This window comes from Caenorhabditis briggsae (genome assembly GCF_000004555.2).
Source record: "Caenorhabditis briggsae complete genome, chrV, whole genome shotgun sequence".
In the NCBI taxonomy this organism is placed as follows: Eukaryota; Metazoa; Nematoda; class Chromadorea; order Rhabditida; family Rhabditidae; genus Caenorhabditis; species Caenorhabditis briggsae.
The window spans coordinates 2386039-2407254 of record NC_013488.2 but is presented as its reverse complement, the minus strand read 5'-3'; the positions used below and the strand labels follow the sequence as shown (position 1 = coordinate 2407254).

At 40.6% G+C, this 21216-nt stretch overlaps 6 protein-coding genes across 6 annotated transcripts; 1 reads left to right on the top strand and 5 right to left on the bottom strand.

The window, feature by feature from the left end:
• Nucleotides 1-1496: 1496 nt before the first annotated feature.
• CBG23614 lies at nucleotides 1497-2038 on the bottom strand (the record flags this gene model as incomplete). Its single annotated transcript, XM_045236708.1, has 3 exons — nucleotides 1497-1510; nucleotides 1565-1933; nucleotides 1981-2038. The coding sequence occupies 3 exons, from the start codon at nucleotides 2036-2038 to the stop codon at nucleotides 1497-1499; spliced, it is 441 nt and encodes a 146-aa protein (XP_045091122.1).
• Nucleotides 2039-4902: 2864 nt separating this feature from the next.
• On the bottom strand, nucleotides 4903-6025 carry CBG23613 (the record flags this gene model as incomplete). The annotated part of the gene is made up of 4 exons (XM_002647784.1): nucleotides 4903-4958; nucleotides 5010-5147; nucleotides 5431-5544; nucleotides 5827-6025. 4 exons carry the CDS (start codon nucleotides 6023-6025, stop codon nucleotides 4903-4905), a joined length of 507 nt encoding a protein of 168 aa, XP_002647830.1.
• Nucleotides 6026-6682: 657 nt separating this feature from the next.
• Cbr-grl-5 lies at nucleotides 6683-9487 on the bottom strand (the record flags this gene model as incomplete). The annotated part of the gene is made up of 4 exons (XM_002647783.1): nucleotides 6683-6865; nucleotides 7844-8172; nucleotides 8300-8477; nucleotides 9440-9487. 4 exons carry the CDS (start codon nucleotides 9485-9487, stop codon nucleotides 6683-6685), a joined length of 738 nt encoding a protein of 245 aa, XP_002647829.1.
• A 1117-nt stretch (nucleotides 9488-10604) lies between these two features.
• On the top strand, nucleotides 10605-11099 carry CBG23611 (the record flags this gene model as incomplete). Its single annotated transcript, XM_002647782.1, has 2 exons — nucleotides 10605-10607; nucleotides 10917-11099. The coding sequence occupies 2 exons, from the start codon at nucleotides 10605-10607 to the stop codon at nucleotides 11097-11099; spliced, it is 186 nt and encodes a 61-aa protein (XP_002647828.1).
• A 1276-nt stretch (nucleotides 11100-12375) lies between these two features.
• On the bottom strand, nucleotides 12376-12927 carry CBG23610 (the record flags this gene model as incomplete). The annotated part of the gene is made up of 2 exons (XM_002647781.1): nucleotides 12376-12470; nucleotides 12516-12927. The coding sequence occupies 2 exons, from the start codon at nucleotides 12925-12927 to the stop codon at nucleotides 12376-12378; spliced, it is 507 nt and encodes a 168-aa protein (XP_002647827.1).
• Nucleotides 12928-13170: 243 nt separating this feature from the next.
• Nucleotides 13171-19715, bottom strand: CBG23609 (the record flags this gene model as incomplete). Its single annotated transcript, XM_045236707.1, has 9 exons — nucleotides 13171-13243; nucleotides 13289-13401; nucleotides 13455-13589; nucleotides 17292-17550; nucleotides 17727-17895; nucleotides 18061-18249; nucleotides 19324-19444; nucleotides 19488-19560; nucleotides 19606-19715. The coding sequence occupies 9 exons, from the start codon at nucleotides 19713-19715 to the stop codon at nucleotides 13171-13173; spliced, it is 1242 nt and encodes a 413-aa protein (XP_045091121.1).
• Between the last annotated feature and the right edge of the window lie 1501 nt (nucleotides 19716-21216).

Genomic DNA, 21216 nt, shown 5'->3' with positions numbered 1-21216 from the left:
TTTAGTAGTGCTAGAAAAGTTCTATCATATCTAATTTAGTTAGTCAAAAAATATTGATCCTAAAAGAAACTATGACAGGGCCCGCCACTGCCCGCTTTAGGCCCGTCCGCAAGTATGCTTTATCATGTCCATGTGACCCCTCAAAAACAGAAACACACCTTCCGTGTAATTCGACACCCATTTGACACCTGTATAATGACAATATCCAGGACGGAGAGGGGGAAGTTGACCCGCAGACGAGCAACAAATGCAACTCATACAAGCATAATTGCGCAAACGCACACGCGGGAGTAAACGATTGACATCATTGTTCCTCACTTTTTTGGACCAGAAGAAAACAGGGACCCAGGAAAACTGTTAAAATTCTTCAATCCCTCATCTCCACCATTCATCATCAAACACCAAAATCAAATCAGAAACCATCGACTATACATTTTATGCTAATTTAGCTTTTTCTGGTTTGGAAAACGTGGGAACGAGTGTCAGATGGTTGATGACACGAAAATTGTATTTTTCTGACAATCTGGTTGATTTCAATAGGAGGGGAGCAGAGAAATGGGCGAAAGAAAAGTGGGAACAGAGTGTTTTGGTTTTTGAAAATAAAATTCAGGCGGAAAAATCTAGGCACGTTTAAGAGCAACGAAAATAGACTCATCGTTTGAAATAGCAGGTACTGAGTTATATGCCACCGTTTGGGGTCAGCTGAGCTCTGTGGATGACGAGCAACCATACGTGTACACTGGCAATAGAAACAAACATAGCGAAGAAAAATTGAAAATTTGCAACACTGTAAAATTAATAGACACCGGTAATGATGAGATACAGCGACTTAAAGTCGTGAGGAGAGACGCAGAGAAACGAGAGTACTCTCGCTGTCTGCATATTTCTAAACGGCGGCCAACTTTAAAGGCGCATAACTTGCTTTAACATGGACCAAAATGAATGAAAATTACACCGTTTTGAAGCGAATTTCACGGGCTTCAGAATGACACAAAATAGTTGTAGATCCTAAAATGTTTTTGTTTAAAATTGTGTCTTTGAGTTTACGAATTTTAAACTACTACTATCACAATAGAAATTGGTTCGTGAGCAAAAACCATTTGAACCATTTTAAAATTTTTAGAATTTTCAGGATTTTATAGCACAGAACGTTTATAGAGGCGAACTAGCTACGCGGTGGCAAACCTAAAGACCACATATGCCGTAAATGCTCTAAAAATAGTCCATCCTATACCTGTATCTTGAGCTCAATTATCTCGGTTCCTATAAGATGTATCAAAAACTTGTCAAGTAATAAAACTTTGGTAATATTATAATGAACAATTCTGTTAGAGCAGTCCTCCAACGATTTCTGAGAATGTTCAGTTCTTCTTTCATTTTTTTTCGACTTGAAATCACAAGAATTAGAAACAAAAAAAGATTCATATGGTTCCATTATTAACATAGAAAAGAACAACAAAAAAGAAGCGACGCCCATCCTGTGCCATCCCGTACCATCAGAACATGACAACTGCAAAAATAATAATTCCATAAATTTTTAACCAATCAAAAAATAGCCCCTTACCCTCCTCGGTCCATGTCTGCCCTTCCTCGGTGGACCCGCCGCGACGAGCGTTGCGGCGAACGAGACGCGGGAACATCTCCTTCTTCTTTTTCTCCGTTTTCGGCTCCTTCGCAGCTGCCATCTTTTCCTTCTTTTTCTTCCTTTTCACTTCTTCTTCTTTCTCCTCCGACACCGGCTCAACATTCTCCACATCACTTGAACTTCCCCGTTTCAGACTCTTCTCTACCTCTTCCTTGGCCTTTAGAATCTCATGAAAGTCGGTGAGACCGCGGGCGTCGACGACGTCTTGGAGCTTGCGGAGCATCTCTAGACGTGGAGCATCACGAGCACGCTCTTCTGGGCTTTGGAATGCAGGATTCGGGAAGATTCCTGAAAATCGAGAGGGTTAATGTTGAAAATTTTCTAAAAACTCTGACCGATATCTCTGGCTGGGGTGGAAGTTTCGGTGCCTAATTTTTCGTGGTTTTGGAACATTTTTACCTGGAAAAAATTGATTTTTTTCAGAATGAAACTTTTTTCCTGAAGTTTAATTACAGTAAAACCTGTAATAGAAGGGCCCCCACACTTGCAAGCTTTAGCAAAATCATCTCAATTCCTATGAAAGTTATCAAGAAGTTGTCAACTGACAAAACACTTTTGATGTTCTGATAAACCACTTTATCAGAACACCACTTTACCACTTTATCAGTTGACCACTTTTTCATCTCTTTGTCAGAAACCGAGGAAAATTAGCTTAAAGTGAAACGTCAGGGGCCCTTCTATTACAGGTTTTGCGGTATAATAGCAAGCGACTTCAAAAAGAAAAGAGAAGCAGAGATCCTCCCTTGGCAACCACCCGACGAGATATTCGCGTTGGCTTTTACAACGGATCTTTTTTTCAAAACCCGAAATTTTCCAGGAAAAATTGATGACAATGTTTTTTGACACGGATAGCTAAAAAATCAATAATCCTGCGGCATAGAATAAAATGAGAAATCTATGTCAGTAGGGCGCACGTGTCTTGAGTTAAACAGATGAACAATAGAGAGACATGAAAAAAAACGGTTGAAAAAAGGGTAATCGGATGACAGGGGGGTAGAAAAAGGCATTAAGAAATGTGTGCAGCTGTTAAAAAGTGTTTTTGGTGAGCAGATGTTCAATACTGCAAAAAGTACTAATTGACAACTAGTATTTTTTTAGGCTGGCCATCGATTAATAGAAAAAATGGGCCCATTAAATGAGAGAGAAATATGTTTATTTTGTTTTTTGTCTGCGCGGACCATACCTAGCATCTTTGCGCAAAGGCGGCGCGAAACCTCATTTGAAAATATATGCGCCTGTAAGTGTGTCTGACGCATAACAACCCCAAAAAGTAGTAATTGATTTCATGCGTTTTCGAAAAGTAATCATCAGAATTTTTCGATGTCTCAAAAAATTGCGAAATTTCGAATTTTCTGAATATCAGGTCATTTTTAGGCCAAACAAGTTGATAGCCTAGAAATTTGAACTCGCAAAAGTTAGGCCCCCACGATGAATGACTTATAAACAGCCTGATATCAACTTTGCTTGTTTTCTAGGTCATTTACCATGGTGGCCTAGAAAACTCAACTTTCGAAAGTTATGCCACCATGTTAAAATGGTCTGAAAGCACACGAAATAAATATCACACCATTTCTAGCCATTTAAACATGGTGGCCTAACTTTTGTAAGTTGAGTTTTCTAGGCCACCATCTCAAACGGCATAAAAATAGCCTGATATTAACATCGTGTGTTTTCTAGCCCATTTACCGTGCCGGCCTAGAAAACTCAACTTGCGTAAGTCTAGCCACCATGATACATGACCTAGAAATAGCCTAACAAGCCTTCATGTGTTTTCTAGGCCACATGGTGGCCTGACTTTTGCAAGTTGAGTTTGTTAGGCCACCATGGTAGATGACCTTGAAAACACTCCAAGTGATTATAAGGTCCTTTCTAGGCCAAAAAAGTTGATGGCCTAGAAATTTGAACTCGCAAAAGTTAGGTCACCACGATGAATGACTTATAAACGTCCTGGTATCAACCTTGCTTGTTTTCTAGGTCATTTACCATGGTGGCCTAGAAAAGTCAACTTGCGAAACTTAGGCCACCATCTCAAAGTGACCCAAAAACAAACCTTGTGAATATCCGGCCATTTCTATTCCAAAAAAGTTGATAGCCTAGAGAGCTCAACTTGAAATAGTTAAGCCACCATGCTAAATTGCTTAGGAAACACACCATGTGAAAGTCAGGTCAATTTTGGAACATCAACTACGGTGGCCTGGAAAAACCATGTTAAGAAAGTTAGGCCACCATGTCGAAATCGCTAAAATCGCCTATAGGTGCTTGTTAGGTCATTTTTTGGACTACTGTATTTTTTTTCGAAATATCGTTGGAGAATTTTTTGAGTAGAGAATTTGAGCGATTTTTGGAAATTTTGTTCGATCGTAATCAACATCACACATCTCAATGGTCTTATCAAGGTTGTTTCATCTTATTACCGCAAATCAAAATTTGCTTAACAAAGAGAACGCGCGAGCTTGTAAAAGTAAAAGTTATCAGATTACCGCCAGATGACCTTTCTTTCAGAACTTCCGACAAGCGGGTTACTGTAGTTGAGCCCTTTCATTCCTCTCATAGTCAATGCATTATCCTCCCCTAATTCCATTCGGATTCCGAAAGATCATTTCCCCCAGACTCCAATCAGCTATACACATATCCAATCAAGCCTTCCCGCACACTTAAAAAGCCATTTTTTCAAAAAAAAAATTAATCAGGAAAATGTCATGGGGATTTATTACGAAACTGACATTTATTTGTCTGAGGAAATTTTCCGAGAATTTTCAGATGTAGAAATAGGGGGACTTTCCATTATTATTTCCCATTACAGTTCCCGCTTTCTGGTCTTTTATCACCCAGTAAAGGGAAATTTATTGGTCATTCGCATAAAAAAAACCAACAATAAAGATTGACTTGGTAGGAGCAAACACACGGGCGGCCTGCCAAGACAACTTCATAGGGGTCGGTAGTACAATACGCCAAGACGGAGGGGACATGAAGACTGGAACATGGAAAATGAGAACTACAGTAGTCTGCTAATTACCTGAAGACGTAAAGTAGATTTCAAAACGGAACGGGTTATAGTTTCTCAAAGTTTATTGAATAGAAAAAAGAGTGCTGAACACACCAGAGAAGTGTAAGTACCGGGGAGCGAGAAAGTGACAAGGGGGGAAGAAAAAAGAGGGGTCGGAAATGTGACGAAGGCCTAGACTGGAATCATGGTGAACACTTGGGGATATCATTCGGGGAAATCATCAGAAGATACTGTAGATAACGATCATTGCTCACTTCTTCTTGCTCTTCTTCTTCTTCACCACTTTCTCGTGGAGCACTTCGATCTCTGAAATTCTTACTTTGGGAAAAATTCAAATCAATTTTTTTAGAATCCTACCATCGTCACTGGGATATGTGGTCTCCGCGGCACGACTCTTCGCAACTCTTCCCGGGTTGTATCTCGTGTTCTGCTCGAGGCGCTTCTTGAACGTCTTCAGAGCCTTGCGCTTCTGCTCCAGAAGCATCTTCTGGTACTCTGAAATTGTGATTTGCATCGATTTTCAAAATTAGATCCATCTTCTTTTTCGTCTAGAAAGATGTAGTCACTAATATTGACTCAATGGCATCTCCAGTCAAAAAAACATTCAAACAAAATCCCATTAATCGTCATTTTCGGCACAAAATTTTACAGTTCTTGTTTTCAAAAAATTTTTTTGGATATTATGACTCATTGTTATTTGTTCCAGGAATCTAGAAAATAATGAATCTAAGATGACTCATTTTGATCTCAAAATGACCCAACGGTCCTCTAAACTCACTCGTGGTATGCTCCATATCCTTCCGACGAGCGAATGCCACGGTCTTCTGAACGTCCTTGAGATTGATCACGGCCTGGTCATTGATCCAGGCTTGCTCCTCTGGAGTGAAGAGCTCTAAAATCATTCTGACTGTATTTAAAGGGGGATCGAGGCATAAAATCATGAGTTTCTTGAAATTTCGATCATATACACAAATCAAAAGAAGTTGAACTTTTGGACCCAACGCCAGAGCTGCCTCGGAGCTACCAGCTGAGCTACGGTGGGGCAAGGTAGGGCGTACAGTACCTGTCAATAGGCAGAAACTATGTGTCGCAATGACCTAAATATGTCTTAATGACCGTTACTGTAGTTTATCCAAAAAAATGCACCAACTTCCTTCAAACCAAAATCACTCACCAATCTCATGCTGAAGCTCAGCCATTTCCACGTTGATATCCGTCATGACATCCTGAAAGAGCCTCTGAGCGGTTGTCGACGATATCTCTTCTTCTTCTTCTTCTTCTTCTTCTTCTTCGTCCAATTCCACAGATTCCAATTCTTCTTTAACCCTTTCGGGGTCTAAGCCATTCGAAGTGGAAGATTGCCCGTTATTCATGTTGATTGTACACGAACACGCGAATGCCGAAAAAAAAGACGAGCAGCGAAAGGAGAGGCCGGGGGCGAGGGTGGAAAGGGGCGGAGTCTCGAAAAATGCAAAATGTGTATGTGTCAGTGGCCTTCTCTTTGTCGTCGAATACATGTCAGTGTACTCTGCCAGGCGGTTTACGCCCCTCCGGGGCTGAACCTCCTGGGCTCCGCATACTGTACCCGTAATCTCATGAAGAGGTTTCGACACTTTCATTCAGGGAACACTTTTTCAGAGTCTTTTTCAGAGTTTTCGCAATATGTGTGCTTTCCTCTCCCTCTCCTCCTCTCCCCTCCTCGCTCGTCCTCCCTGCCCTCTACCATTCACTGTGGTGAAACCAAGGAACATCTCGAGAAAACCTCAAAATCAAAATTTCGAAAAACCAAGAGTTCGGGCATCAGCTAATAAAAATTTCTGATTCGCCTGCCCAGGTTTCAGCTCGATCGGTTAACTTTGAATGGGTCAAAAGGCACGCGACATACATCCGCACATAGGGAATTTGGTGAATGTTATTAGTAATGACAATGATAGTCGAAAATTTATTAGCCTTCAATCTACATCAGTGGGGGGAAATTGCACATTTTTGATAAAGACAATAATAGAGTTATTAATCAAAAATAATAAGATCTAGGAAGATTGTTTGAAGGCGAAGCATGTGGTTCCATCCTTCTCCGTCTCACAGTACAATTCGGTATTCACAATGTAGGAGAAGGTTCCTTTAGAGCAGATGACGTCAACGCGTCCTCCGATGGCATCGGCGGCGGCGGATTGGATTTGACGCTTGGCAACGGCGGTGCTCTCGTTGATGTTCTGCAAAGTTTTTTTCTATTAGACAAACGAATCAAAAAATCTTCTTCAAAAGTTCCCAACTAATAAGGTAGGTAGTTAAGAATAATGGGGGGGGGGGGGGGTAAGAGGAATGTTGGTACATAGAATAGGCCAGTTCTCAGAAAAAAACTGTCATCAGATTTATGGTGAAAAAAAAAACGTCAATGATGGACGGCGCTCGGAAATATCGGGGGTGATAATGAGAAACTGATAGTGTGAGAACTGCGTTTTTTGATTGTTGATGAGAGCGATTCTGATGGTTTTATCTGGTTGGAAGATCTCCGTTGGGAGAGGATGAGGGGAAAATTAATGGATAGTGCAAAAAAGGGAAAGTAGCTAGGGGTAAAAATAGAACTGTGGTTTTCTGATATTCTAGAATCAATCAATTTGGGAACATTTTGAAAAACTTGCTCGTCATTTACATTGAAACCTGTAATAGAAGGTTCCCATAGCTCTTAACTTTGAGCTAGCTTTTCTCGGCTCTTGTGGGAGATATCAAAAAATTGTCAACTGATAAAATGTTCATCATTATCTGAAAAACATTTTATCAGTTAACAACTGCTTTGTATCTTTGATAAGTACCGAGATAAATCGGGTCAAAATTAACATCGTTTACGGTATCAGCGTTTACAATTTTCTGGTGTTTTGGTCCGTTTTTTGACGAGTTTTAAGAGATTTGACAATTAGAAAAAATTCTTCTACAATTTAATTTAATACAAAAATCAATTTTCTAGCTGTATTTACAAGCAATTGGCTGACCAAGACGCGGTCGGCTGGAGGTGTCGAGCGAGACAGGGAAGGGCGCCTCACCTCCAGCCGATTGTGTCCTTGCACGCTCTATAACTCGCTCCAAAATAAAGCTAGAAACTTGATTTTTATACAGAAATGAAGTTCCAGACTCGGTCTATGGGATACGGAATTTTCAGACAAAACGGACAAGTACTTTTTCTACAAACTCACAGCAATAATAATAGCCTTGAGATCCTCAGAATTGCACTTTGGATCGAAGACAGCCTCCTCGTCTCTCTTCACACGGGCAACATATCCTTCAGATTGATCGACTCCGGTGTCTTCCATATTGTTGATGATGTGTCTCTTGTGTGGGGCAGCGTATCCTTGTGGTGGCGAAACAATTGGCTGTGGCGCAGCAGCGAATGATTGTGGCTGAGCTGCGAACGATTGTGGTTGAGATGCAAATGGAGCTGGAGCAGCGGCGAATGGCTGTGGTTGAGCAGCATAGGAAGATCCGAAGGCGGCTGGAGCAGCAGCTGGTTGGTAGGATGGTTGTGCTGAAAATTGTAATTTTTCATGGTTTGCCGAGGATGGGAAAGGCACATGTGAGATCTTCGGGATCATAAAGGCCATGCTTGGTGATAAACCACTCAGCACCTGGGCGGCTATATAGACATAACTCACGCTGATAAAGTGGCTGTTGTGGGTAGGATCCTCCTCCGGCGGCAAATGTTGGTGCAGAGTATGCTCTAGCATAGCCACCTCCTCCGCCACCACATGGAGATGGTGATGGTGGTGGAGGACAAGCTGGTGGAGCAGAGCAACCGCAAGCGGCACCACCGCCTCCTCCAAAGAAGAAGGCCTGAAAATTAAAATAACAATAAGGATGGGGGAAGCTTCGGTATCGTAATATCAAATATCATTTTCTGTAAATGCTCTAATAGAGGCTCATCATGTATGTGCACTTTGAGCTCAATTATCTCGGTTCCTGTCACAGATATCAAGAAGTTTTCAACTGATAAATTGTTTATCATAAGACGACCAATAGTTTAACAGCTGACATAATTTTGCTATCTTTTTTAATAGCCGAGATAATTGAGCTCAAATTAAAAGGTAGGCTTCGATCAGACTAGTTATGGTATGCGGTCTTCGGTCAAGTTAGCCAATAATACTTTCTCAAATTCTTAAAATTTTGAAAATTTCAAACCACACATCTCTGGCTTCATTAGAGAAGAAAAGAGTTTCTAGGGTGGTCGGATCACCCAAAAAAAATGCCAACGAGGCGGTTGCGGCTGCCATATGGAAGCTGCAAAGAACCAGCGTTTTCCCAGATCTAAGTAATTCCAAATAGTCCAAGATAGTTACCAAAATAGCTAGAAAATGGCCCAAAACAGTTACGGCAAACCCAAGGACCACATATGAATGCTCTTATAGAAGTAAACTATTTACGTTCAGTTTTAGCTCAATTATCTCGGTTCCTGTGGAAGATATCAAACATTTGTCAACTGATGAATTGTTTATCATAATATCAGCAACATTTTATTAGTTGACAGATTTTTGATATCTTCAACAGGAACCGAGAAAATTCAGCCCGAAGTTAGAGGGCCCTTTTATTATATACTTCCTCAAATAGTTAGTCCTAATTGTAGACCAAAACGAATTTCTTTTAAATTTAGTGATAGAATTTTTTTATTTAAAAAGATACGATAGAAGAAGTGGGAGGAATACTGGCTATACAGAATTGGCTAACATTATGGTCAATAAATATTTTAAAAAATAGTAAAATACAGCTAATAATTCTACCAACAATAACAAAATACCTACCTGAGAAGCAACAACACCGATGGCTAATAAAAGAGTAGTTCTCAACATCTTCGTCTCGAAATATGAAGGCACAATCCAAGGAATAAATGACAATTTATAGTAGAGGTGTGTTATATGCCTCTCCCTCTCTCGGTATCATCATCCTCCCCGCCTTGTTGCGACGTCGAAACGGGTTTTAAGCTTCGTTAGCCATCAGATGGTAGAAAAAGAGGAAATAGGACGAGATGTCTCGGCCTTTTTTTTTGTTGACCGCTTGTTGTGAAGAGGAGAAACATGCTAATCCTGTGGCCGAGACATTTGCATGTCACACCTTAAGGAACAATGAGAAGCAAGAAGAGGAGGACAACGAGGAACTTTGGGATTGAATTCTAATTAAAGTTCTTTCATCTTCTAATCCAATCTCTAATCATTTCAATTGGAATCACTTCATTATCACTTTTGTTTCCCGATGCCTTCACCAATTCATCAAAAGAATCGGATAGATTGTGGATTGCGTAAGGCTTTTTGTTGATCGAATAGGATTGAAATAGAGGAAGGAATAACGAGATTCGATATCTTTTGCGAAATGGCATACATAAGCAGTTTGCGGGCGCTGGAGAATCTATGATGGCATTTGGACTTCTTGGATGATGATCGGAGGGAAATGGAATGATCTTGAGGAACTTCTCAGGAACCTAGGTTTGCTATACTTTGGGAAGCTGAACTCGGAAAATCTGATATTTGAGATTGTAATCATCCTATTCAGAAAATCACTCATTCGTAAAGTGTTTCACTAATTTGAACTGGTAAGATCAGTGGATAGGTTAACTTGTTCGTGAGAACTGGATTCTAGCAATCTCTTATCTGTGCTATGATCTTGCAATGAAAGATTTATTGATTTTCTGAAATTCCAGATGTCAGGTTTGAATTTGTCTAAATTGTGTTGCTTCTCTGAACCCTAACAGTATCATTCAAAGTAACCAAACTTGAATCGAAACTCCGAAAAACTTACCGTACCACACGTAATAGAACATCGAACATCGAGCTAATTTTTCTCGGTACCTGTTAGAGATATAAAAATGCTGTCAACTGATAAAATGTTTGTGATACTATGATAAACATTTTATCAGTTGACATCTTTTTCATATCTCTTATAGGAACCGAGATAATTTAGCTCAAAGTCCATATGGTGGGATTTTAGGAGAGAATGTAGGGTATCTCTAACTTTTCAAGACCTAACAATAATCACGTAATCCTAGAAATACTATGTGTGAAGATTGATCTCGATTCCGCAGATGCGAAATATCCATTTCCGCGGAAGGTGTCATGAAAAAAACTTGCAGATGTCTAGATTTTGCAACATTTTTATCGTTGGTGGGGGAAATTATTTTCTAGGTTTCTGAATATCTAGTTAAATATTTAAAAATGTTAAAAAATATTATGGTCTCACATACCGTAAAACCCTTAATAAAAGGGCACGCGCTTTGTCAAGTTTGAGCTCAGGACCCAGGACCCAGGACCCAGGACCCAGGACCCAGGACCCAGGACCCAGGACCCAGGACCCAGGACCCAGGACCCAGGACCCAGGACCCAGGACCCAGGACCCAGGACCCAGGACCCAGGACCCTATCCTTTCTCCGGGTCCCCATTCTTTTCTGGAGCCGAGAGAAGGGAGAACTGATTCTTTCCTCCACTTCTATCTTCCTTTATAGTAATTCTTCCTGAGGTCGATCGGCCATCTCGGGTTTCTATACCATTTCACGTAGCTTTTTTATTCTATAATTTGGATTTCTTTTATAAACAAATTTTTTTTGTCACGTTTAAATAACACTCGAATTTTTCTTCTGGAAACTGTAAAACTCCTTTAAAAGATCGTTCTTTTAAACCTAATTATCTCGTTTCCTGTGAGAGATATCGAAAACTGGTCAACTGATAAATTATTTATCATAGCATTGCCAGCACTTTATGAGTTGCCAAATTTTCGACACCTTTCATAGAAACCGAGATAATTGAGCTCAAAGTGCACGTGTAGATCTGGCAAACATGCTGTTTCACCTCCGTACCGCAAGTGTAACACATCATCGCTCAACGAGTTCAATTACTCTTTTCTTCTTCCAATCTTCAATGCGTATTGCCGCATATTCTCCTCTTCTTCTTCTTCTTCTCCCACTTTCGCTTCCTCCTTCCAACCTTTGCGCGAGGAGTCAAAAAAGGAAAGGAAGACGAAAAAGTCGTTGAGGACATCATACAACTTGATTCATTTTGGCAGACGACCACCGCAGTCGGAAGGCCATAAAATCGGCTCTCTTTCCGACTCTTTTGCTCCAAGACGTGTAATTAAACAAATCGGGAGTGTTGTTCTTTTTTGGGAAGGGATTTATATTGGGATTTTGGGTTAGAGAGGGACTAACATTTTGTTCTGAACATAGGCCGTTTCAGCTAACACAGGAAGCCAACCAAGGGTTACCCGGGTATTCTGATGAAACCATACTTGTAATCCGGGCCTTTCCCCGGCCTTCGCGGGCCCTGCCATAGTTTCTTTCAGAATCCAAAATTTTAGACCAACTAAATTGGATATGATAGAACTCAACGAGTACTACAAAATGATATTTATCAAGTTACTGTATCTTGTCTTTGAACTAAGTTACAAGTCATAAAGTTACCGGGTCTCGTCGCGTGAGCCCTGGCCGAGCCGGGCCTTTGTTTTTTGTCTGTAAGTTCTATCATATCTAATTTGGTTGGTCTGTAAAGATTAATTTTAAGTAGAAAGAACTATGATAGATCCCACAAAGGCCCGGTCGCAAGTATGGTTACCCGGGGATTCTGTAAAAAAAACCTATGCTAAGTACACAGTCTAAATCCGAAGAGGTAAATTTGAATGCTACAAAAATGTTTTTATTGGAAGCAATACAAAAGATGTGAATAGCAGTGTTTGAAGCAACAAGGTCCCTTTAAATTTAGTGCTTTCTCTGTTGGAATCTCTTGATTGGAGTAAGCGCACGACGATGGAATTGGCGGTTCTGGGCGGTGCGAGCCTTGGCGCGTTGACGGACTGAAATTATCCAATTTAGGCTGAAATCCTCTTTGACAAACTCACAAGTTCCAGCTGAGTTGTAGTCCGTTGCGGCGCTTCCAGAGTAAGTGGAGGCAGCTGGAGCATACCCTGGCTCCGATCCCACAACTTCGCTGTCACTGGATGTGTATCCAGATGGTGCTGGTGGTGGTGAAGCGGAGTACGATGGCTTCTGAGCGTAGTCAGTTGGTGGAGATGGGTAAGTCGGCTTGGTTGGGTATGTTTGAGCAACTGGATACTTCTTTGGAACAACGTACGATGGAACTGGGTAGGATGGGGTGGTTGGATAGGATGGGGTGGTTGGATAGGATGGGGTGGTTGGATAGCTGGGAGTTGTTGGATATGTCGGTGGTAGTGTTGGGTAGGTGTCGGCTACTGGATACCCGCATTGGACGAGAATGACCAGAAGGGCAGAGGAGATGATGAGAGAGCGCATTTCTTTTGGAATGGTGGTTTTCTGGGGATTCTGAGGCTTCTTTTATACAAAACGAAAGTTATAAAAGTTATACTTTGACCATTAGGACACACCGAAGGAGAAGGTCGTTAAGCTAATGGCGTATTCTTTTGAACTTTTCTTTTTTTATGAAATAGCTACTGTTTCTAGTTTTCTTCAGGTTGTAATAACTGTTTTTTGTTTTGTAGTTTTTTTATACTTGAAGTTTGAAACAAGAACTTTGATTTATAGAATTTCAATATTCTTCTTTTCAGTCTCATCACAACTGGCGGCTTCTTGATAATGATGTTTTGGAATTCTGGAAATTCAAATTTTCCGATTTTCAACAAAAAAATTTAGTTACCGTATTCCAAAGAATGTCGCAGTAGCAATAACACCCACTGTGATAAGAACCGTCACATGAACTTTTAACAAGACATGAGCCGAATAGAGCATTGCGATACTGCCAGCTAAGCTCTGAAATTTGAACTTTTGTTTTTCAAATTTTTTTTCAATTCATGAAGTCTTACCTGATAAAATCTATACACTGCGAATGCTTCAACCCGTTGACTTTTGTCGTAGATGTCGTTGAGAATCGTGTAGCATTGTTGATTGATGATAGCATCGCCGAACCCTATTAGGACACCGCAGAGTACCACGGAATACTGGCTGGAACTTTAAAGTTTTTTGAATCCAATTTACAATTACTGTAAGAACTTTATAAGATAGAAAAGTTATATAAGTTTATTTGTATTCGAATTTCAAATACCGTAGACACTCTAATGCCCTACAGGGTGCGGAAAAAGTACTGTTACCAAAAGTTTGACTTGAGCTGGAGCGCGCTGGCGCATTTTTCATGGGTTGATATTTTGCTCATTTTCTTCTCCATCTCTTATTAGTAGATTTGTAAAGTTCCATATTCATATTTCAATTTTTACGAAGATGGCATTACTGCCTGCACCTCACTTGATTTTTTCACTGTTTTTAGCGGATCCACGAGACCAAGCAAGTGGGCAAGGAATACAAATTCTGGTCAAAATTATGATGCCTAAGTCATCGTGCCATGAAGCTCCCAAAATTAGACTACCCAGAAAGATGTAGAACCTGCTCACACGGAAAAACGTGTTCAGCAGAAAGTGCGAAAATCAATTGTTCCAACCTGATCCCCTAAAAAGGATGGCCTGTCTCTAGTCAGATCACCATCCAATGGGGATTACCGTGCCGGAAACTTTTAGAGCACATGTTCATGTTCGTTTTCACAGGATTGTGGGTGCTCTCTAAAATATTTTTTGAGCGGAATGGGACAATTCGCCGGCAGACCACCCCCGTGCCACCATCGTCGCTACCCGAACGGTAGAGCTCCACCGTCAGAAACAGAGCTATCAGAAACAACCAATTATAATTTAATTTTGTCACAAATCTCTTTGATAAAGTTCTGTCAAAATTTGACACGGATTGGACTATTTTCCGAGAAGTTATGACGTCTTCTTTTTGTAGCAGAACTTTTGCCGCACCCTGTACTTCCACTTTGAGCTCGTTTATATCAATTTCTGCAAAAGATATCGAAAACTTGTCAAGTGATAAAATGTTTGTGATACTATGATAAACATTTTATCACTTTAAATAGGCGCCGCAATGAAAGGGGGCGGGACGACCAAATTTTTCTCCCCTTTTCAGAAGTCCATCTTTGAAGTCTTGTACCGGGCGTTAGAACCTCATTATTTTTAGGGTTAAAATTTGTCCCTATGTAATCGACTGCGAAAAATCGAATGGAATTATCAGTTTTTTAATAATCTTATTATTTTGATTTGAAAACTTCGAAAAACAGGGACCGGACAGACAAAATGGACTAACAGTGTTGGATGGAAGTTCGTGCCACCAGATTTTTTGATGGATTCTGGTAGTTTATGAAATGGGAAATTGGATTTTGAAGAAAAATCAAAATTCGTATGTGGCCGTAAAACGCGATTTTCAGCCAAAGTTCCAGCCAAAATAAATAAAAAATTTCAGTGACGACCCCAAATTGCTTTTGCCTATTATGGTAAAACTGACGAGTCTTGAGTGACGAAGTGAGTCTTGTGTACACCTGTGTCAATTTTCAGAAAGAATGCTTACCTTTAAATAGTTTTCATACGCATCCGAAAATTCTAAACTTGCAAAATTTCCGGTTTTTGGAAGTTTTGAGGATGACACAGATTAATGCCACCGAATTTCTTTTTACCAAAGATTCTACGCAAAATTTGCCACTAAATACAATCCTAACTTGAAAATTCGTATGTGGCCAAAAAATGTTAGACGCCGTTTCCCTCATCTTTCGTAGTGCGATCCATTAAAAAAACAAGAAGGAGGCAACACCGGAAGGAGGCAGCAGGCAACGAAGAGTCGCACACTCTTATTTCCCCTCTAAGGCTGCCACCGCGAGTGCAGCCGTGGCTGACCACAGGTCCTGGGCGATGATGCGCATAAAGGACCCGATCCATAATCGATCCACTAGAAGTCCGTTTGACACATATCGCGAACAACGAGCTGCGATGAGTCTCATATGTGTGCGATGCGGGAGAGGCTGAATCGAGTGTTCCGGATGCGCGCGTATCCTAGATGGATTCTGTGTGGGTGGGCGATGTGTGCGATATGGGTCTGATACGGTAGGCCGACTACAACACTCCGAAACCCCGGATGCGCGCATTGTTTACCGTAAATCCACACCGGCAACTTTGTCAATTTTTCGTCAAATCGAGCCTACATTTCTGGTTTTTCGATTATTCCTTCGATGTTTTTTGTGAAAAAGAGTTATGGCAGAATAAAAAATCGCTGAATTCTTGCAGAAACATGTATTTCACTCGTTAATTGCTATGTTTTTCGCCAAAATAGGTGATATTGAAATTTTTGATTTCACTTTGTAATTATTGTAAAAATCGTTTTTTCAGTTGGATTAAAAGGTAAGTTGGTAAGTATGCATTAATTACAAAGTGTTATAAAAATTATCAATTTTTTCATGCAATTTCAAAAAAAGTGAAAGTGAGACATATTTTTTGAAATGAAAAAAAAAAATTTTTAGCTAATTTTTTCCCATTTTCTTCTGTTTTTGATTGTATTTTTAAAATATGAATTTGCATATCAAATTTAAATGGAAACTGCCATAAGTCTTCTTCAAAACAAAAACATTGAGTTTCGAAAAATCAGTAATATGTCGTTCAAAATATAAAAAAATATGGAATAATAAAGGAAAAGTACGAAATCGGAAGACCTGAACAAAATCACATCATAATAGAACTTAACTGATACTTCTAGGAACCCCCAACCAACGTTTTATTTCATTTCATCGAGTGCCAGCCAGCAAGCCAGGAGAGAAAATGCTTTGCGGCGGCGGTGTGCCCCATATGCCCCGTATATGCCCCATACCGGCGCCCTTTCCCTGCACCCAATTCAATGGCGCGTCCTCCGTCGCCCATCCATTATGCGTATGCGCGCCCAGGACCTGTGACCAGGGTTGCAATCTGACGGGCTGGCCGGCGGGCCGGCCCGAGGGAAAAAAACCAGGGCCCGGCCCGGCCCGGTCGGCCGGCAATTAATTAATATTTTTTCTGAAACTTTCAGGCCCGTGTTCTTGTCACAAAGTTAATGCCGTCAGCTATTCCCTCCACTACTCAACCCACCTCATCACAGAAGTCAAATCTAATTGCAAGTTATATCATTCGGTCAGTGACCAAGCGAACTCAACATCCACTTCTTCGGAAATCTCAAGATATCTCTCCGAGTACTACGATCCTTCAACGAACGAATCGGTTGAGGAGTATTGGAAAAGAAAAAGATTCGAATACCCCGGACTGTACTCAGCAGCACTTTTCGTTTTTTTCGATTGTTCCCAGTGAAGCCATGTGTGAGACTACGTTCAGCACTGCGTCGTTTTTGTTAGATAAAACAAGAACAAGATTACTGTACAAGCGTGTGGAGATGGTCGTTCTGGGTTCGCAAATAGCCACGAAATTTCCACACTGGCTCGACTGATTCTCTCACTAATTGTAGTGATTTTTCTAGTTAATTTTATGTTACTTTTCTATCTTTTTTGTTGGATTGGTTGATATGAGCTTTAATTTTCTCCCCCGGTTTCCATTTCTTTGTTTCCCTTTGTTCATTTATACGGTTTTTACATTGTTATGCTACTTGTTAAGAAATAAATTCAAATAATTCTTCAATAATTTCTGTTTTTTCTTAAATTCGAACGGGCCGAACCGGCCGAACCGGCCGGGCCGGGCTGGTCGGGGCTTCCGGCAGGGCCGGGCCGGGCTGGAGAAAAAATAATCTCGGCCCGGCCGGTTGCAACCCTGCCTGTGACTGGAAAGTGGGCGCGCGCGCCGATCTGACGCAGGCGGAGGTTCGGGTCTCACTCGCGTCGAATAGCTTTTTCTTTGATTTCCTTCACGAATTTTCCGCGCCGCAGGATTGCAAGCTTCTAAACCCCGCCCACTTTTCTGCGCACCGCAAAACAAAAAGGAGAAAGTCAGTACATTGAGGTCTGGTACAAAAGGGTCTGTAACTCGGGATTGAATTAAGATTTTTCGCTGAAAAATTGGGAATGGAGGAGAAGTAGGAGAAGGCAATCCAACAATAAAAACTGGGAAAAATCTATTTTGAAAATTTTGTTGTGGTGCCTAACTTTAAATGTTTTTTTTTATATCTTTGACAGGGACCGAGATAAATTGGCTCAAAATTGAAGAGCGACCATTTGATTAGAATGTTTACGGTAGCTGAAATGGTTCTGAAATGGTATGGCACCGCTTTCAATAAAAATTTTTAAATACCTGGATTTAAGAAAACTGGAAGATTCAGTTGGTTGAAGTGGTGACTCATCCGGGAACGATAGAAACAGAAGAATGAAAGAGATCAGATGGACGCATGCAGCCATTAAAACCAGATACTTTCTTCCGATTTCTCGAACACGAGCGCCAAGAAATGACAAGATGAAGCAGCCTGAACTCAAGAATTTTCGATTTTACGCTCACCTCTGGTTGGAAGTTGATCAGATGAGACCGCTACTAAAGCCTTAAAATCTGACCATGGCCCGCTATACAGTCGTTTCCGGGTAATTTGCGATCAGAAGTTGCAAGCCAACAGCCGAAACTATAAAAAACGCACCACAAATATTTCCGAATCCCACGAAAATCATTGCCACTATATTCAAGTCTCTTGTGTTCCCCAACGATTTTGTGAATGATACCATTGTGGGAAACACAGCGAAATAGAAGGACATTTCTATTCCGGTGTAAACGAACGATGGCAGAAGAAGGAGCATATTGCGATCGAATGAAATTTGCACGATTTGTGCTGAAATTTATTTGTCAGGATTTGTTTAACTGTAAAACCTGTAATAGAAGGGCATCCAACCAATTAATCTCGGTTTCTGTTGAAAATATTAAAAAGGCGCCAACTGATGGATTGCTTATCATAATATCAGAAACATTTTATTAGCTGACATATTCTTGCCATATTGTATAGAAATTGAGATACCGTAAAACCTGTACACAGGTAAAATGCGAACGGGTTCGTTACGGACGCTTCGCGTTCGCGCGCGGTTGAAATGGGAACCGCATACGGACCGCACGCGAACCGTTTTCAGTAAATAGCAGTACATTATTCGGATTGATCCGTATCCTGTCCGTTCGCGAGCTCTGTATCCGATCCGTTTGCGAATCAAATGTTTTATTGAGTTCGCAAACGGATCCGTTTGGTCATGATTCGCAATCGGATCGGATACAGAGCTCGCGAACGGACAGGATACGGATCAATCCGAATAATGTACTGCTATTTACTGAAAATGGTTCGCGTGCGGTCCGTATGCGGTTCTCATTTCAACCGCGCGCGAACGCGAAGCGTCCGTAACGAACCCGTTCGCATTTTACCTGTGTATTAGAAGGGCCCCTTTATTGGAAGGGCCCCTCTAATAGAAGGGCCCTCTGAGAGGGGCTTGAAAAAACAAAGGGCCCCCGTAATAGAAGCGCCCTCTGTGAAAAAGGACCCCCTTCAAAGGGTGGTTCGAAATCAGAAAATTTCCGTACTTTTTTAGTAAAAAATATTCCGGGAACTCCACAATTTGATAGAAATTTTTTTTGTTGAAACTCTATTTTTAAATGAAAATCTTCCTAAATTTTGGTAAAATTGGCAGATTTTCATGAATTTTGAACGAAACCTCGTCGAAATTCCGACGCAAAATTTCGGAAAAAAAATGGCCGGAAAAATAGAAAGGGCCCCTTTAATTGAAGGGCCCCTGTAATAGAAGGGCCCTCCGGAGGTACCTTGGAACAATAGAAATGCCGGCCCTTCTAATACAGTTTTTACGGTAATTGAGCTCAGAGGTGATCGTGTGAAAGCCTTTATATTACAGGTTTTACGTAAACTCACACAAATGCTTCAAATATGGCTCTTGGTTTTTCTTGGCTTTGAAAACCGGCTTTGAGAGGAGTGATGCATCGAAAATTGATAAAATTGTGCTAACCATAAATGAGCCAACAATTAGACGAATCTTAAACGCTCTTTATAGTTTTTAGAATGAACAACCAACTCACTAGAGACATATCAAACTCATTTCCAGTTTGAAATCGGTAGAAGATCAATAGGAAAAATCCACCTAGTAACGTTCTGCAATGCCTCAATTTTTGGAAACAGGCCCAAGATTTTCAAAACCCACGCGATTTGAGACAGTCCCCAAGAACTGGAAGAGTTTCTGTCCAGAGTGTGTGGCTCACAATTTTGAGCCAAATAATCCAATTGGCCGGTGTAGAGCACTGAAGCATTTTTTGAATTGATCATCAGGATATTGGATCACTTACAAGAACCCCCGAATCCAGAAAATATCGCAGCAAAGTATAAAAAATATTCATCCATAAAAATAAAAGATGATTCGTAGACTGCATAGCTGAATAGCCCAAATACTATGGACCATTTGGGACTTATTATTTCCACAATCGGTGTGGCAACAAAATGACCGAATGTGAAAACCAGGTAGCTCAGGAAACCGCTGAAATTAGGTTACCTCCAAACTTTGCGCGAATTTATCTCAGTTCTTGTGAAAGATATCAAAAAACTTTCAACTAATAAAATGTTTGTGATATTATGATAAACAATTTATCAGTTGACAACTTTTTGATATCTCTCATAGGAACAGAGACAGAGACAAATTTGGTCAAACGCTATACCACACTGTCAAGTTTGAGCCAAATTATCTCGGCTCCTCCAAAAGATATCGAAAAAATTTCAACTAATAAAATGTTTATCATAATATCACCAATATTTTATCAGTTGACACATTTTTGATATCTCTCATGGGAACCGATAACAATTAGCTCAAAGTCGACAGTGTGGGTCAGATGGGAGGAATTCCCGTTTCCGTTTCCGTTTTCCGTTTTCCGCCCGGTTTTTAGAAATTTTTTTCCGTCACCGTTTCCGCGGAAAAAAATTTACAATTCCGTTTACGTAAAAGGTAAATTTTATTTCCGTTTCCGGTTCCGTTTTCCTTAAAAACCGCCATTTTTTTACGGCGGAAACGGAAAAAAAATGTAAAAAACAACGAAAATATCAAACCGAAACTGGCTTGAAAAAAAGCATGGAAAGTGATGCAAATATGGTCCTTAAACTTTAAAAAGTGTATATTTTTATGTTTGTAGGGAAAAAATCCTGAAAAATAGACGAAAAACAGAAAATTCCGTTTCCGTTTCCGTTTTAGTTTTCCGTTTTCCGCCCGATTTTTGAAGATTTTTTTCCGTTTCCATTTCCGCGGAAAAAAGTTCCCTTTCCGTTTCCGTTTCCGTTTTTTGTATTCCGGAAAAATGCGGTTCTTCCCATCAATGGTATGGGTCATACTTGTAACGGGCCGGGCTTTTTCCCGAATTTCGGAGGCCCGGCCCGGCCCGGCGGGCCTGTCATTCCACAAGTTTTGAAAATTTCAAAAAACACATAAGGGGGGACCATTATGTGATTTTTTTTCTTTTTTACAATACCCGTAATCCGATTTTTTTTTGATATTTTTTTATCAAACAGACAAACAATCCAAAAACACAAAAAATGGAGAAAATTGTATTGAGAGCTCAAAATTTGGCTCAAAACGAAAAAATTTTTGCTACCGGGCCCGGGCCTTGAAAATTTCCTCAGGCCCGGCCCGGAATTTTACAAGTATGGTGTGGGTGACCTTCTGTTAAATGTTTTAGGGTAAACTGTACCTATAATAACCGGCATGCTTATTAATTCCTTCACTTTCTGCTACACTGTCTATGAACGTTTGAGATAATGCTGCTGAAA